The sequence below is a fragment of the Coniosporium apollinis genome (genome assembly GCF_000281105.1).
Source record: "Coniosporium apollinis CBS 100218 chromosome Unknown supercont1.3, whole genome shotgun sequence".
Taxonomy (NCBI): domain Eukaryota; kingdom Fungi; phylum Ascomycota; class Dothideomycetes; genus Coniosporium; species Coniosporium apollinis.
Genome location: NW_006913265.1, coordinates 563,420 through 576,367, shown reverse-complemented (window position 1 = coordinate 576,367; position 12,948 = coordinate 563,420). Strand labels below are relative to the sequence as shown.

Genomic DNA, 12,948 nt, shown 5'->3' with positions numbered 1-12,948 from the left:
GGTTGTGTAGATAGCTTTAGGAGATAATGATACATGCAAGCGGAAATCTTCTGGAAGCTCTATGGAAGCCTGGTGCTGTGCTTTTGTGTGTGACTGTAGATCAAGCACGTTCGACGCTGAGTGATGTCCCTGCGCCCCCCTAAGATTCATGAGCTGGGTGCCGCTGTGCCCTTAATGTTTCTAGATGTGCAAGAATAACGTAAAAGCGACGTTGTCCTATTTCTGGGTGTCCCTGCGGCACTCAGGTTGTAGCGCATCGCCGGGCTGCGGCGGAAGCAGCTGCCGGCCAAGACATGCTCCACCAAACCTCCGGCGTGCAACAGCCCTGCGCTTACGAAACATCACCATCTTTCCCTCCGCCCTGAACAACCGGATGCATCGCTTTGCATAGGGACAGAAGCCATGTCGACGACCCAGGTGCAGCATACAGATTCCGCGGAAAGCCAAGGTTCACGCAGCGACGACAAACAGAAGACGAAAAGCAGAAGGCCAGCAAGTACGCGGTACCCAGGGCTTCATGGCTGACAAAAGATCACCGCGCTGACACCTCGCGTTCTCTCAAGATACTGCCTTCAGACAGCAGCGACTCAAGGCCTGGCAGTATGCTCATCCACCATTATACAACGTCTATCTTCCCGCAAGCTCGCGCTGACAGCAACGCCGCAGACCGATCCTCACTCCCAAAACTGTTCTCCCGCTATTCTTCGTGGTCGGAATCATATTCGCGCCCATCGGCGGACTTCTGATATGGGCCAGCTCTGAGGTATGTCGGTCTAGGCACTCAGAGAGCCATGGTTGGGGTTGAGCTGCTGTGCTGACTCTGCACCCGTCTCTAAGGTTGAAGAGATCTCGATTGACTATACAAATTGCATCGCACAGGCACCCCTGTCAGCAAGCTTCCCTCCAGAGCCTAGCGACTTCCGCAATATACCCTCGGACCTCGTTTACAGCAGCTTCAAGGCCTCGAATTATACCCCGCAGCCTGCACAATGGGCGCAAAGCAGGCATTTCCAGCTGTATCATGAGGGGAGTGTAAATCTGACGGATGTTGCTGTGTGCACTCTGCGCTTCGACATTCCGAACAACATCGGTCCTCCAGTACTATTCTACTACCGCCTCACAAATTTCTACCAAAACCATCGGCGATACGTGAAGTCGTTGGACACACAGCAGTTGATGGGAAATGCTCAGAGCAATGCATCCATCGCCGCGAGTGACTGCGATCCGCTTCAGGTCGACGAAGCCACGGGAAAGGCCTACTATCCGTGTGGACTGATTGCTAATTCGCTCTTCAACGACACTTTCACCTCCCCAAATTTGACAAATCCCAGCGCAGGTGCAGAGCCGACTTACAACATGAGCCAGAGGGGCATCGCCTGGGACAGTGACAAAGAGCTGTACAAGGAAACTAAATACACCATCGATCAGGTCGTGCCACCCAGGAACTGGGAACAGAGGTACCCAAACGGCTATACCGAGAAGGAACCGTTGCCGGATTTGCACAACGACGAAGCCTTCCAAGTGTGGATGCGAACCGCAGGTTTACCAACCTTCAGCAAGCTTGCAATGAGGAATGACACCGCGTCGATGCCGATCGGGAGATATCAGCTGAGCATATACGACCGTAGGGCAGCATTGCGACCTCTGATTATCAATGCGCTAATGGTATATTACAGACTTCAACGTGACGTTGTATGGAGGTACAAAGTCAATTTTAATATCTACGAGAACCGTCATGGGCGGCAAGAACCCGTTCCTTGGCATCGCCTATGTTGTCGTTGGGGGCATTTGCATCCTCCTCGGTGCTATCTTTACAGCAACCCATCTCATCAAGCCAAGGTATACCCCTATTTCTGTTCCAAACAAAGCCTGCTTGTACACGATAGCTGACTTTGGCGATGTAGGAAACTCGGAGACCACACATATCTCACTTGGAACAACGACCAGCCAAGTACGGCCACTGCGACCGGACGAAGTGCACGGCCGGGTGATTCAGCTTGACGTGCATGTTTCATATCTCGATGTTCACCCTTTGATTTTGTTTGATCGAGTTCTCCGGCGTTGGAAATCTAGGCGTTTTAGAGCGCTGGGAGGCGCTCGGGTTGTGTATGTTCAGTATAATCGTCCATGACAAGATGCACCTTCCAAGTCCCTGCAAACAGGTCGTGAGGTATGGGTACTTACTCCGCAGGTCGAAAGATCCATCTCGCCGTTCAAGCAATGGACTAGACCCCGGGGCCACGTCGAGCGGCTCTTTGTCCCGAACAGCAACAATAGACGTTTGCAGGCCGCTTACAGCTACCCTGGCTGGACCGTAGAGCGCCACGCTTAATAAATAACAGATCTTGAGGCGCTTGGCTGGCTGTGAGGCTTGCTGTCTGTCGTGAGTCCGGAGTCCAGACCCTCGAAAGAGATGGAATAAATGAGGCATGGTATCCACCACAGATCTTGATTTGAAGTGCTCCACCACCGTCACGTCTTCTTGAGAGAAAAGCCCAGAAGCTTCAAGCTTCGAATCCGTCGTTTTCGTTTCCCCTTAACTCATCTTATCACTTGCTGCTGAGTCCTACCGTCACTCCGGCTCCCCGAAACACATTCCTGTCCGCCATACACCCGGTATACAGCAATTCCCAGAATGTTCAAGTCTCTCCTCCTCGCCTCGCTGGCCTGCCTGGCCGCCGCCGTAGCCTCGCAGCGCTACGAGCACTTCGACTGCGGCACAGGGGCCGACGCGGCAACCAAAGACTTCATCAAGACAATCGGCACCCTGAACACCAACCATGCCGCCGGCTCACCGGGCGCCCGCAAGCGCGCCGCAATGCTTGCAGCACGCCAGAGCGAAATCACGGTACCGACAATCATCCACATCGTGGCGACCGAAGAAAAGAAAGGGCAGATCAGCGAGGACATGGCGCAAGCGCAGCTCGACGCGCTGAACTCGGCCTACAACCCGCAGAACATCAAGTTCGCGCTGCAGAACACGACGTGGACGGTCAACGACGCGTGGGCGGTCGGCGCGGGGGACGACGACGCTGCCATGAAGAAGGCGCTCCGCCAGGGCACCTACGAGACGCTGAACCTGTACTTCCAGACGGACCTGGAGGGCAATATTCTGGGCAAATGCACGCTCCCGTCCTCGATCGGCGGCGGCATCGTCGACCCCGACGTCTACGTCGCAGACGGCTGCAACATCCAAGCGAACACCATGCCCGGCGGCTCCGTGACGGGCTACGACATGGGCCGCACGGCGGTGCACGAGACGGGGCACTGGATGGGCCTGCTGCACACCTTTGAGGGCTATGCGTGCAACGGCGAGGGCGACTTTATTACGGACACGCCCGCCCAGAGCGAGAGCACGGACGGGTGTCCCGAGGTTAAGAACAGCTGCCCGGATATGGAGGGCACGGATGCGATTCATAATTTTATGGATTATAGCACTGATGCTTGTTATGAGGGGTTTAGTAAGGGCCAGCAGGAGAGAATGATGACTATGTGGACGATGTATCGGGCGGGGAGGTAGACGTGGGGGGGCTTTACTCTGCTGGTTTGGTGCTCACGATCTCTACGGCTGGGTTTGTTGTTGGGGAAGTTGCATCTGTAATTTTTTGCACTTTTTGACGGCCTACCATTTAGGGGAGAGGGGGAATGTGTTGTGTGTTTGGATCAAACAATCTTCAGGTGCATTTCATCGTCTTTACTATATAACAAGCGTGGTTACTTGCACATGCAAATCCATCCTGCGATCCCTACTGTAGCAACTGTACGAAATCCTGGACCACTTCACGAAGCCCCAAACTCATCCACCAACTCAACCCCCCAAACTCGTCCCCCAATGTTGGCGGCCCTCCAGACAGGCAGAACAATGTCTCAATGCCACGAGCGCCGCTTCCGTCTCCGCATTCCAGGCCCCTTGAAAATGTCTCAAAGCCGCCCGCATTCCAGACCGCAGCGGCCCGTTGTCTCGGTACCTGAGCATGCAACAGGCTCAGGGCGCCACGAGACCGGGTTCTTTCAGGTGGTAGATTTCGTCGCTTGCTCGAAACGGGTTGGAAAGGCTAGAGCCGCCACAGGGAAGGGGGGAAAGATCTGGACTCGACGCTGCTGGTGGCTAGTTTGAGTTAGTGTGTGTGATGCTCTTTGTCTGAGGAGGGGGGAACTGGATGGCTCTGTGTGCCGTTGCGATAGTTGTAGGACATAGTGGAGGTTCTAATCTAGTGAGGATTGTTGAGTGGGAGGAAAGCTGTGGAGAACGCGTGCAGAGTTCGTGCAACTTGGTCCTCATGAGCAGATGCGCTTGTGCTTTCCAAGGCGTACTAAATTATGGAGAGACCACGATGTTGAAGGACAGCGCCGTAGGCCCGTAGCGGTCTTCAAGAGGACACTACAGCAGAACTGATACGTGATTCGCGCTGAAGGAAGCATCATCTTCTGTTTTACCAGGAAAAAGTCCATCAATTAAGTTCTAAAACGACCGAGGGGCCCTGAGCCAGAAGCAGAGCCAGAAACAGAGCTAGATATATTGGCCTAGCAAAGCAGGTCCGATCCAACTTGGAAACTAGGCTAGTGACGGCGAAGCAACAATTTCTCTACTCGGATAGTGAAAAGTTCTCGATCAGATGACAGAAACGTAGGGGAACGCAGGAACTGCATCAGGAAGAATGGTTCACAGCACTTATGCACGTTGACCAAGTTGGCCTATAATTCTACAGTGAAAGTAAGCGACAGACCAGATGCTTGGGTGTATAGGTAGTAACACATACAACACCAACGGGTTCCTATCTCAGGGTGTTTCCAATAGACATACAAAATCTCCGGTGACTTTAAAGACGGGAAACAACTCGCGGAGTTCACACTCGCCAAATCCGTCGGTTCGTCATCTAAACCGGACTAGAGAAGACCAAAGCCTCAAAAGAGTGGCCAGAGTAATCAATGCCAAGTGGAAAAGGCAAAGGCTAATGGACCAAAGAAGAGACAGATAACCTCCCGCTCAAACCTCATGAATTTCATAACCAAGCATTACAATTCTGATAGTCGCGTCTGTACATCACTTGAAAGAACGCTCATGTACAGCGTGAACCAAACGCCATCGCTACCCCATCCCTGCTCTATTGGAAAGCGCGGAGTACGGACAAGCGTAATTACAAACACGCGCTATGCTACGCTACTTCAACAATGCGGCGAGTGGCATACTGGCGCGCCGCGGTGGTAATTTTCGAAACGTTGTTGATGAACTCGGGGATGCGGTTTGTAAGCATTGCGATGACGATAATGAGCAAGAGTGGTAGCTGCAAAACTGTTAGTAACAAGCAGGGGTGGATACTCAAGGAGAGATATACCCAGAGGAAGAACAGGTTCCGATCGCTTCGGATTTTCTTGAGCCGCTGCGCATGAGCCTCACGGAGCTGTTGCTGCTGCTCCCGCGACAACGACTTCTTCCCAATCTTGACATCAATCTCAGCAAGCGTCCCGGTTGGTGCAACATTTGATGAGCCGTCCGCATCAGCAGCATCGAACCTTTCGGCACATGTCTGGTCCAGCAAGGTCTCGGCCGCAACCTGAAGCATCGAAGACTTCTTGACATCCATGTCTTTGTGCGCATTCTCCGGGTAGATCTCCTCGTACGATGGCGGAAGAACGGGAGTGGAGAAGAGGTCGCGCGCGCTGTAGTTGGTTGGTGTCACAGTCGGTGCATCGCTCGTCGCAGACGCAGATCGTGACTGGATCGTATGCGGCATCAGGGAGCTTATTCGGCGAACCACCGGGTAGGCCTGATAGTCAGGAAGATTTGGCATTGGTGGTAAAGCAGGCAACTGGAAGTTCGGTAAATGCCACTGCATGCTTTGCTGGAACTGCTGGAGCTGCGTGGCCAGGTGATCTCCCCATGCAGCCATGGCGGTCGCGGGTGACATCGGTCGAGTGTGATCCAGGGGAGGACTGCTCAGCGGAAGTACATCGTTGGAATGCAAAGCAGCGCTATTGCGCCTTGACTGTATCCATATCTCCGGCGGTGCTTGCGTAGCTGATCGATTCGAATGCTGCTCCTCGTCCTCGTCGGAATACATTGACGAATAGCCGCTTGATTGACTTGGTGATGGCGGATTCCATATTGAGTGTACTGATGTACCACTTCCTGTACGACCACGTGGTGAGTACGCACCGGCACTACGACTCCGTGTGTGGTGCTGAACCCGTTGCAATGCGTTCAGCATCTCGTCAGACGCAGCGAAGTCAACAGCCATGAAACCTCGCAGGCTGCGCATCATTGGATCCGCGCCCCTCAAGATCAACCGCCGCACGATTTGTGCATGACCATGCATCGCAGCGAACATGAGCGGAGTGAAGCCGCCTTTGTCTCTGGCGTCGGGATTAGCCCCTCGAGCCAGCAGGCCCGCAACGAAGCGGCTGTAACCCAAGCTGGCTGCGAGCGCAAGCATGGTAGCTCCGGTCGCCGATCTCATGTTGATTCGAGCATCGTAAGGACTTTCGTCTACATCGGCCTTTTCCAGGCAATTCACCAGAGTCTGCTCGGTGTCGATTGCTTGACGGCTTGCACCACGGAGGGTTGCAGCCTGGTAGCCCTGCATTCCTGAATTGAGCGCTTGCCCAGCTGGCGGTCCCCACGATGATGTCGCTGCACTGTTGATGACACTACGCGCAAACTGCTGGTAGTTGTCAGTAGAGCCGGTCTGTTTATGGCAAAGGAACCTCAAAGCCGTCTCAAAGAGCTGTTGCTCAGCAGTATCGACATAGTTGAAGAATGTGGAAGGAGCGGAGGGCTGAGGCGCAGGGCCTAGCGGACCTCTCTGCCTGAGAGTCACTGGGACAGGACCAGCCCGGAGCGTTGGTGGAAGGAGGCAGACCAACGAGCTCGATCCCCAGCAGGTGGTAGTGGTCGCGACATTGTCTCCGAAGAAGACCTCCAGTCCGTGATGGAAATTCGTACCCAGACAGGTAACCTCAATCCCTCCAGTTATTGGCCCTTCGCTCGGCAATACTTTGAGTAGCTTTGGCGAAGACGATTGGTGCTGGGGCTGTTGTATCTGCGGCTGCTGTTGTTGCTGCTGTTGCTGCTGTTGAAGATCGCCACCAAACTGTAGGCCATTCATGGCATTTCCAAGACCGGTAGCAAATTGAGCTTGCTGTTGCTGCTGCTGGAAAGCGCTCATGACAGGCCTGTTTGTTGCGACCGGGCTGGCAGCCCTGCTCGGATGTGCGGAACTCGGTGCGGAGTAGAACTGGAAAGGATAATCCGTGCTTCCCGACCGATGGCCTGGTGTAATGAGGCCGGGATTGCTGGTTGGTGTTGGTGGCCCAGTGCTGAAGTGAGGAACAGTGACTGGCGCCATGGGGAACGACTGGTCTTCTGGAGAACGGAAGCCGCCCGCATTAGGCCCCCAAGGCGAGGGATTGGAAGATAGTCCGGCAATGGCAGGCCCAGCTGATGCAACTGGAGGCATCTGTATCAACGCAGCGTCGTTCAGACGCGTCATGCTCAAGCTAGGAGGTATCGGACGTGCGGAGGAAGCACTTCCTTTGCGTTTCTTGTTCGGGCCCGACTGCGACGAGGGAGATGCCTGACGTGACAGATTACGTGGCGTCGCCGACGTGTTTGTGCTGTGAGAATGGAAGTTCTGCAACCCTACAAGATTCTGAGACGAGGCAAATTGTGGTTGGTTTCGGCGCAGGGCATCAAGATTATTGGTCGAGTGCCATTGTCGTGAGGTCTGAAGACTGGAAGGCATCATCTCCGTCTGCTCAGGAAAGCCAATGGTATCCGACGCGAACTGTGCAGAATCTGCCAATGCAGCTAGGCCATTAATGGAACCGGAGGTATTGTGCGTCTTGTGATCGTCGGTGATCAGGATGGAGTCCGTAATAGCCTGAGCGATTAGGCGCCCCTGCCAGTCTTTGATGGTAAAGATGACTTGAAAGCCAATCTTTTCGCTGTGGTGACGGCAGTAGCACGCGATGCGCATGGGGGCACTGATCTGCATAGCACCTTCAGGGAACTTGACATCCTCCCCGTTCTCTTTCGGTGCGGTCGGAGGCTGCCAGTCCTGGTATTCCTTGGTGTTGAACACAATGACCCTATCCTGCTCGTATTTGTACCATTCTTCTTCGTCTTCTTGCTTCTTGACTCTCTTCCGCCCAGCACGCTTGCGCTCGCGGTTCATACAATTCGTGCAGATACGCACTTCCCCTCCGTTCTCTGTCTTGTCGGGGCTGTCAGGGTCGTCATCCTGGTTCCCTTCGAAGGATCCTCGCCTGCTATCCACCCTCATCTCCATTTCATCGAGGCCAGCGGCCCGTTGAAAGGCACGTTGTCTGAAGTGGGGCTTGTCCATAGCGCTGGTGCACACTAACGTGGTGTGGAGCTCCAATGTATCGGGGGCTGGAGTGGCAGATTTGGCGAGCAGTTTTGGTTTCGAGATGGTGTGTGTTGGCAGGTGAAGTTTAGTGACACCCGGGGGCATTGGATAGAGAGTCATTCTGATGTTGATTTGGGTCTCGACACGCGACTTGGACGCAATTGGATATATGTGCAGCTGTGCTGCCGCCGGACTGCTGCCTGTCTCCATACCCTGCATTAGCAGATTAGGCATAATCGGGGATGGCGATATGGCTGGAAGTCCATTGGGGTACACCTGCTCGCTCTTGATCAGTATGTTTTGTGGCGAAAGAGCCCATTGAGGGGCGGTGTTGAACATATCCGCTGGAGATGCCTCTTGGCTGGTGGCCATCGCCGCAGATAGAGGAGAGTTCTCCCGTGAGCCAAGGAAGAAAGCGCCAGACCGGGTGCTCCTAGGCATAGCCTGTTACGGTCAGTATACAGTTCTGCTCAAACCCACGACCAGCCAGAGCAAGTTCGACAGTGTCGATCTCGTGCAGAGGCGAGGATACGAAGGCTCTTTCGAGACCTGGAAAGGAATTCCACCAACACGCTAAAACCAACAAACGCGAGGAACGGTGACTCCTTCCTCGTTGTGCCAGATAAGGCTATGGAGTTGTGTTTCAGAAATGAGATAGTCGCTCACCTGTGGCACGTGTTGCCCGTAAACCGACTGCTGGTTAGGCATGGATCCCATAAACGACTGATCTGCGCTATTTAACCCAAAAGCACCAGGACTGCTTGCAGCGCTCTCGAAATCGAAATGGTTTTCCATAGTCCTGTTAATGGAGTCCAGATCCGTATCCATGGAGAGAATCTTTGAGGGTTCGACCCAGTTGAAAGCTGCGTCACCATTCCCAAAGCTGTTCTCTGTATTCACCATCGTATCCATCTTGGCAGACCAGTCCTTTCTATCTTGCCGGTCCCCAGAGCCGAAGGTGGCCGACGGGGAGGAGTTTGACGAGGTCGTCTTGCGCTTGCGCCTACTTGACGTGTCTGAAGCGGAGTCTTGACTCGAGCTCTCTGGGGATGTGGAGGAGGGCGCAGAGCGCGGCTGTAGGCTGCCATGCTGTCGGTTGCCGGTCTTGGGCGGATCGTGTGACGGGTCGTTCGGCCTCTCTGGCGATCCGTGCAGAAATCCTGGTGTAGCAGCAGGCTGCGCATTTCCAAACGTGCCTGGTGTGCCAAAAAGCGAGTTGTCGTCGAGTTGGTCGGTGTTTATAATGCTACTGTCGAAAAGATAGTCGTCGTTGCCGTTATTCCACCCTGCCGCTGTGTCCTGATCCACCACCAGCGGACTGAACGACTCGCTGTTGAAGGCCATGTCGAATGCCATCCCTTGCGAGTACCACCTCTTTCTCTGATTGGGACTCGTCTTTTTAGGCCGGCCACGGATATGACAGATCCCAGGGCTTCGAACTGCGCGCTGCCCGCACTTCGGTCTCTATCCGTCCGCGTGGCGTAGACGCCGGCGAAGGCTCAAGTTGGTGCTGGCGTCAGCAAGAGTGCAATGCCATCAGCACTCGTCGAGAGAGATGGTGAGATGGGAAGAGTGGAAGCAGCGTGATGAAGCGACGCAGCGTGGGCGCGATGGGCCGCCGAGTTCGGTGGTGCAAATCGAAGTGCGGAGATGGTTAGGTCCCTGCGGGCTGCGTCGAGATAAAGTTGCGACGGTATGTCGGTTCGGCGACTCGCTCAAACACGGATGCCTCGAAACAAATGTATGGTGATGGCCAGCAAAGGTCTCTGGTGTGATGACGTGATTCAGCAAGACGACAGTGGTTTCCGCCTCCGTCGATGTGCGGGCAAAAAAACCTCGAGATGCAACGGCTGCGCGGTGATGATAGGCGATCAGTAAACACGAATCTAAGAGCATTGCGGAGAAGACGCTAAAGCCCCCACTGTCCCTCGTCTGAACCTGCTCGAGGCGACCCTCCCTGCGCCTGCACCTGCGCTGGGCTACGGCAGCCGATCGTCAGCCATCGACCGTACAAGTACACCAGCCACTGCTGCCCTCTGGACCACGCTGCCTGCCTTTCTCCAACATCTCCTTATCAGCCGAAGCTGGGATTGCGGGCTGAATTTTCCCTGGACTGAGCCATAATAATCAAGCGGCGAGGACCGTGGCTGCAGGCGCCGCTACCAGAGGTCGAACCACCCGGTCATGTATCAGGTACCTTGTGTGCAAGCCAAGACACATCGCAGACGACGGTGCAGCATACCATGCGTCGTCAGCACGAAGATACTGCGGAGTATGGCCGACTGGATAGTGACATATCTCAACTCAGAAAGGACTGGCCCATCTGGGAGAGCGTCTTTGTTAGTCTACTACAAGTAAAAGTACTAGGTCACTCGACTATCACTTTAGAATTCATACACAACAACAGCCCCCTTCGAGCGCTTCTAGCCCCCCTGACCCGGCTGAGGGAACAGTTTGCAGCGTTCAGTACGACTAAGCGCCTCTCAGCAAGGTACACTCCTTTCTCAGCGTTCTTTCTTATTGTCCGGAGGACAGGGAAACCTCTTTGCCAGCTGAAATGTGAACAACGCTGGTGAACGATGGCACTAGAACTTGCCACGGACTCAGAACCTCCATCGAGATTTGGACTCCATCAAGTACCTTCTTGTACTGTACCCCTAGCTGTCAGCATGCCGTTGCTCGTATTCGTCTACAAACCGCAATGCCGCCTCATCGGCCTGGAGGCGCCCGCTGGACTCATCCGGGATGATTTCGTCAAGTTTTGACCTCTGGATTATGCGCACCGGCGCAGTTGCTGATTGTCAAGGTAGCCATATCCCAGCATGACGGGCCGTTGTCGGAGTATGCCTGCAAAGATTCGGCATCCTCCCGCCATTCTCCGAGTGCGCGATATCGTAACACCATCCAACAATCACCCAACTAACGGTTATCAGAGGCATTATCGGATGCGTGAACTAGCAACGCAAGCTGTCTGCATCTGCGAGGAAGTTGCCCTGCAGACACAGCCACGATGTGCACCTTATGTTAGTGTCAAGAGCTGTTTTGGCGTTACGGTTGCTTGGCGGCGGTCCTCACTCAGTCCGACAGCCAACCAATCACACACGTCGGCCAACCAATTGAGAAAAATTTAGCAATACTCCGACAAACCCACCGCTGGATATCACGACATCTGCGACCTCCTGCCTATTGACAGACTCGATCCAAGCACGATCCTCGATGGGCTGCCTTTTCTATCATGTTATCCTGCATATCATTGCCGGCTTGCCGGTCGAAAGTCTACCTTTCATGCACTGAACGCAACCACGGGCCGCAGCTCACAACTGCCCATTGGCCGCGGCATAGTATCTGTCTCCGGCGGAACTACTTCTCGGGTCGCTCTGCAAGGACCTGCCAGTGTGTGTTAAGTTGCAGCAGCCTGACGTGTCCAGCCGAAGTCCGTCCTGGAAAATGTCTCTCCCTTTTCAGTGACTTTTGGCGTTTCTGCGCGGCAACAGCAGTTCTTCCCATAGCACACCGCCTGTGTAACTATTCTCAAAGGGGGACCATATTGTACGCGGTCCAACTTCGGACCCTTGTTCCAACGGCGCGGGCCGACCGAACGAACCACCGGAAGGTCTCGTAAGCTCAACTCCATTAGGAAATATTACCGCAAGCTAAGATTATCCAAATGAACCCAGTTTATGCTGGGGCAGAGTCACATCAGGGTAAATTCCCTTTTCTCTCACAATTAATTAGGACCGACAATAGCCATTTGATCCCATGCTGGATGGGCCATCCGTAGCAAGTTAGAATGTAAGCCCTTAAACTTGCGTCGACTGAGCATTGCAGACCCGTTTCAGCAAGACTTGATCGTACGGCGCATAAAAATGTTCGGTGGCCGACAGCGGATACTCATTAGGCACCCAGTGTTGTCTGATCTGGGTCTCTCAGTCTACACGGACGCCGTGCCATTTTCTCGATGGTGACGCTAGAACTTGGAGCTCGTGTCCAGATACTCTTTGCTCATAATCATCCCTCGCTTCCACTTAAAGTAATTTTCTCAGTCGTGCACAGCCTCAGTCCGGGCACATTGTTGATATAAGAAAGATGCTCCAACCGCCCAACACGCAATGGTTAGCAACATAGTCAGCTATGAACGCGTATATGTCCATGATTGCGGTGTTTTCATCACTCCCAAATCCGGTCTTAGCTTAAAGGCTCGAATAACAGGTCAAACATCTGCTACTTATCGCTTCTGAGATGTATCACTCTTTCTGAGGTCGGCATCCGGCCATCTCGACGTGTCTCTCGCCTGGGTCTGTCACCGCAAGAGCACATAAGCGAGTGCATGCTGCTCCGACTACTCGAGTGGTTGAATGAGCTCTCAGCGAGAATACAGCTATATAGCCTTGCACCTGGCCACCGTTTCTTTCACATACATCCACGTGATGCGATTGCTTCAACACCTATTTCGCCCCAACACGCCTAGTGGCCTGCTCCAAGGCCCTATCACACGGCTCTGGTTTAAGAAAGCGGCTGCGGCGATGTAGCGTGTCTTGTGCAAGCATCACGAAAAATTCCTCGTTCCACTCCCACAGAA

The 12,948-nt window shown here is 54.0% G+C and overlaps 3 protein-coding genes across 3 annotated transcripts; 2 read left to right on the top strand and 1 right to left on the bottom strand.

Annotated features, from left to right (window-relative positions):
- Positions 1–402: 402 nt before the first annotated feature.
- On the top strand, positions 403–2,001 carry W97_00908 (uncharacterized protein; the record flags this gene model as incomplete). Its single annotated transcript, XM_007778819.1, has 6 exons — positions 403–496; positions 564–600; positions 667–763; positions 838–1,624; positions 1,677–1,839; positions 1,905–2,001. The coding sequence occupies 6 exons, from the start codon at positions 403–405 to the stop codon at positions 1,999–2,001; spliced, it is 1,275 nt and encodes a 424-aa protein (XP_007777009.1).
- A 634-nt stretch (positions 2,002–2,635) lies between these two features.
- On the top strand, positions 2,636–3,520 carry W97_00907 (uncharacterized protein; the record flags this gene model as incomplete). The annotated part of the gene is made up of 1 exon (XM_007778818.1): positions 2,636–3,520. The coding sequence occupies one exon, from the start codon at positions 2,636–2,638 to the stop codon at positions 3,518–3,520; it is 885 nt and encodes a 294-aa protein (XP_007777008.1).
- Positions 3,521–5,156: 1,636 nt separating this feature from the next.
- On the bottom strand, positions 5,157–9,713 carry W97_00906 (uncharacterized protein; the record flags this gene model as incomplete). The annotated part of the gene is made up of 3 exons (XM_007778817.1): positions 5,157–5,285; positions 5,337–8,813; positions 9,036–9,713. 3 exons carry the CDS (start codon positions 9,711–9,713, stop codon positions 5,157–5,159), a joined length of 4,284 nt encoding a protein of 1,427 aa, XP_007777007.1.
- Between the last annotated feature and the right edge of the window lie 3,235 nt (positions 9,714–12,948).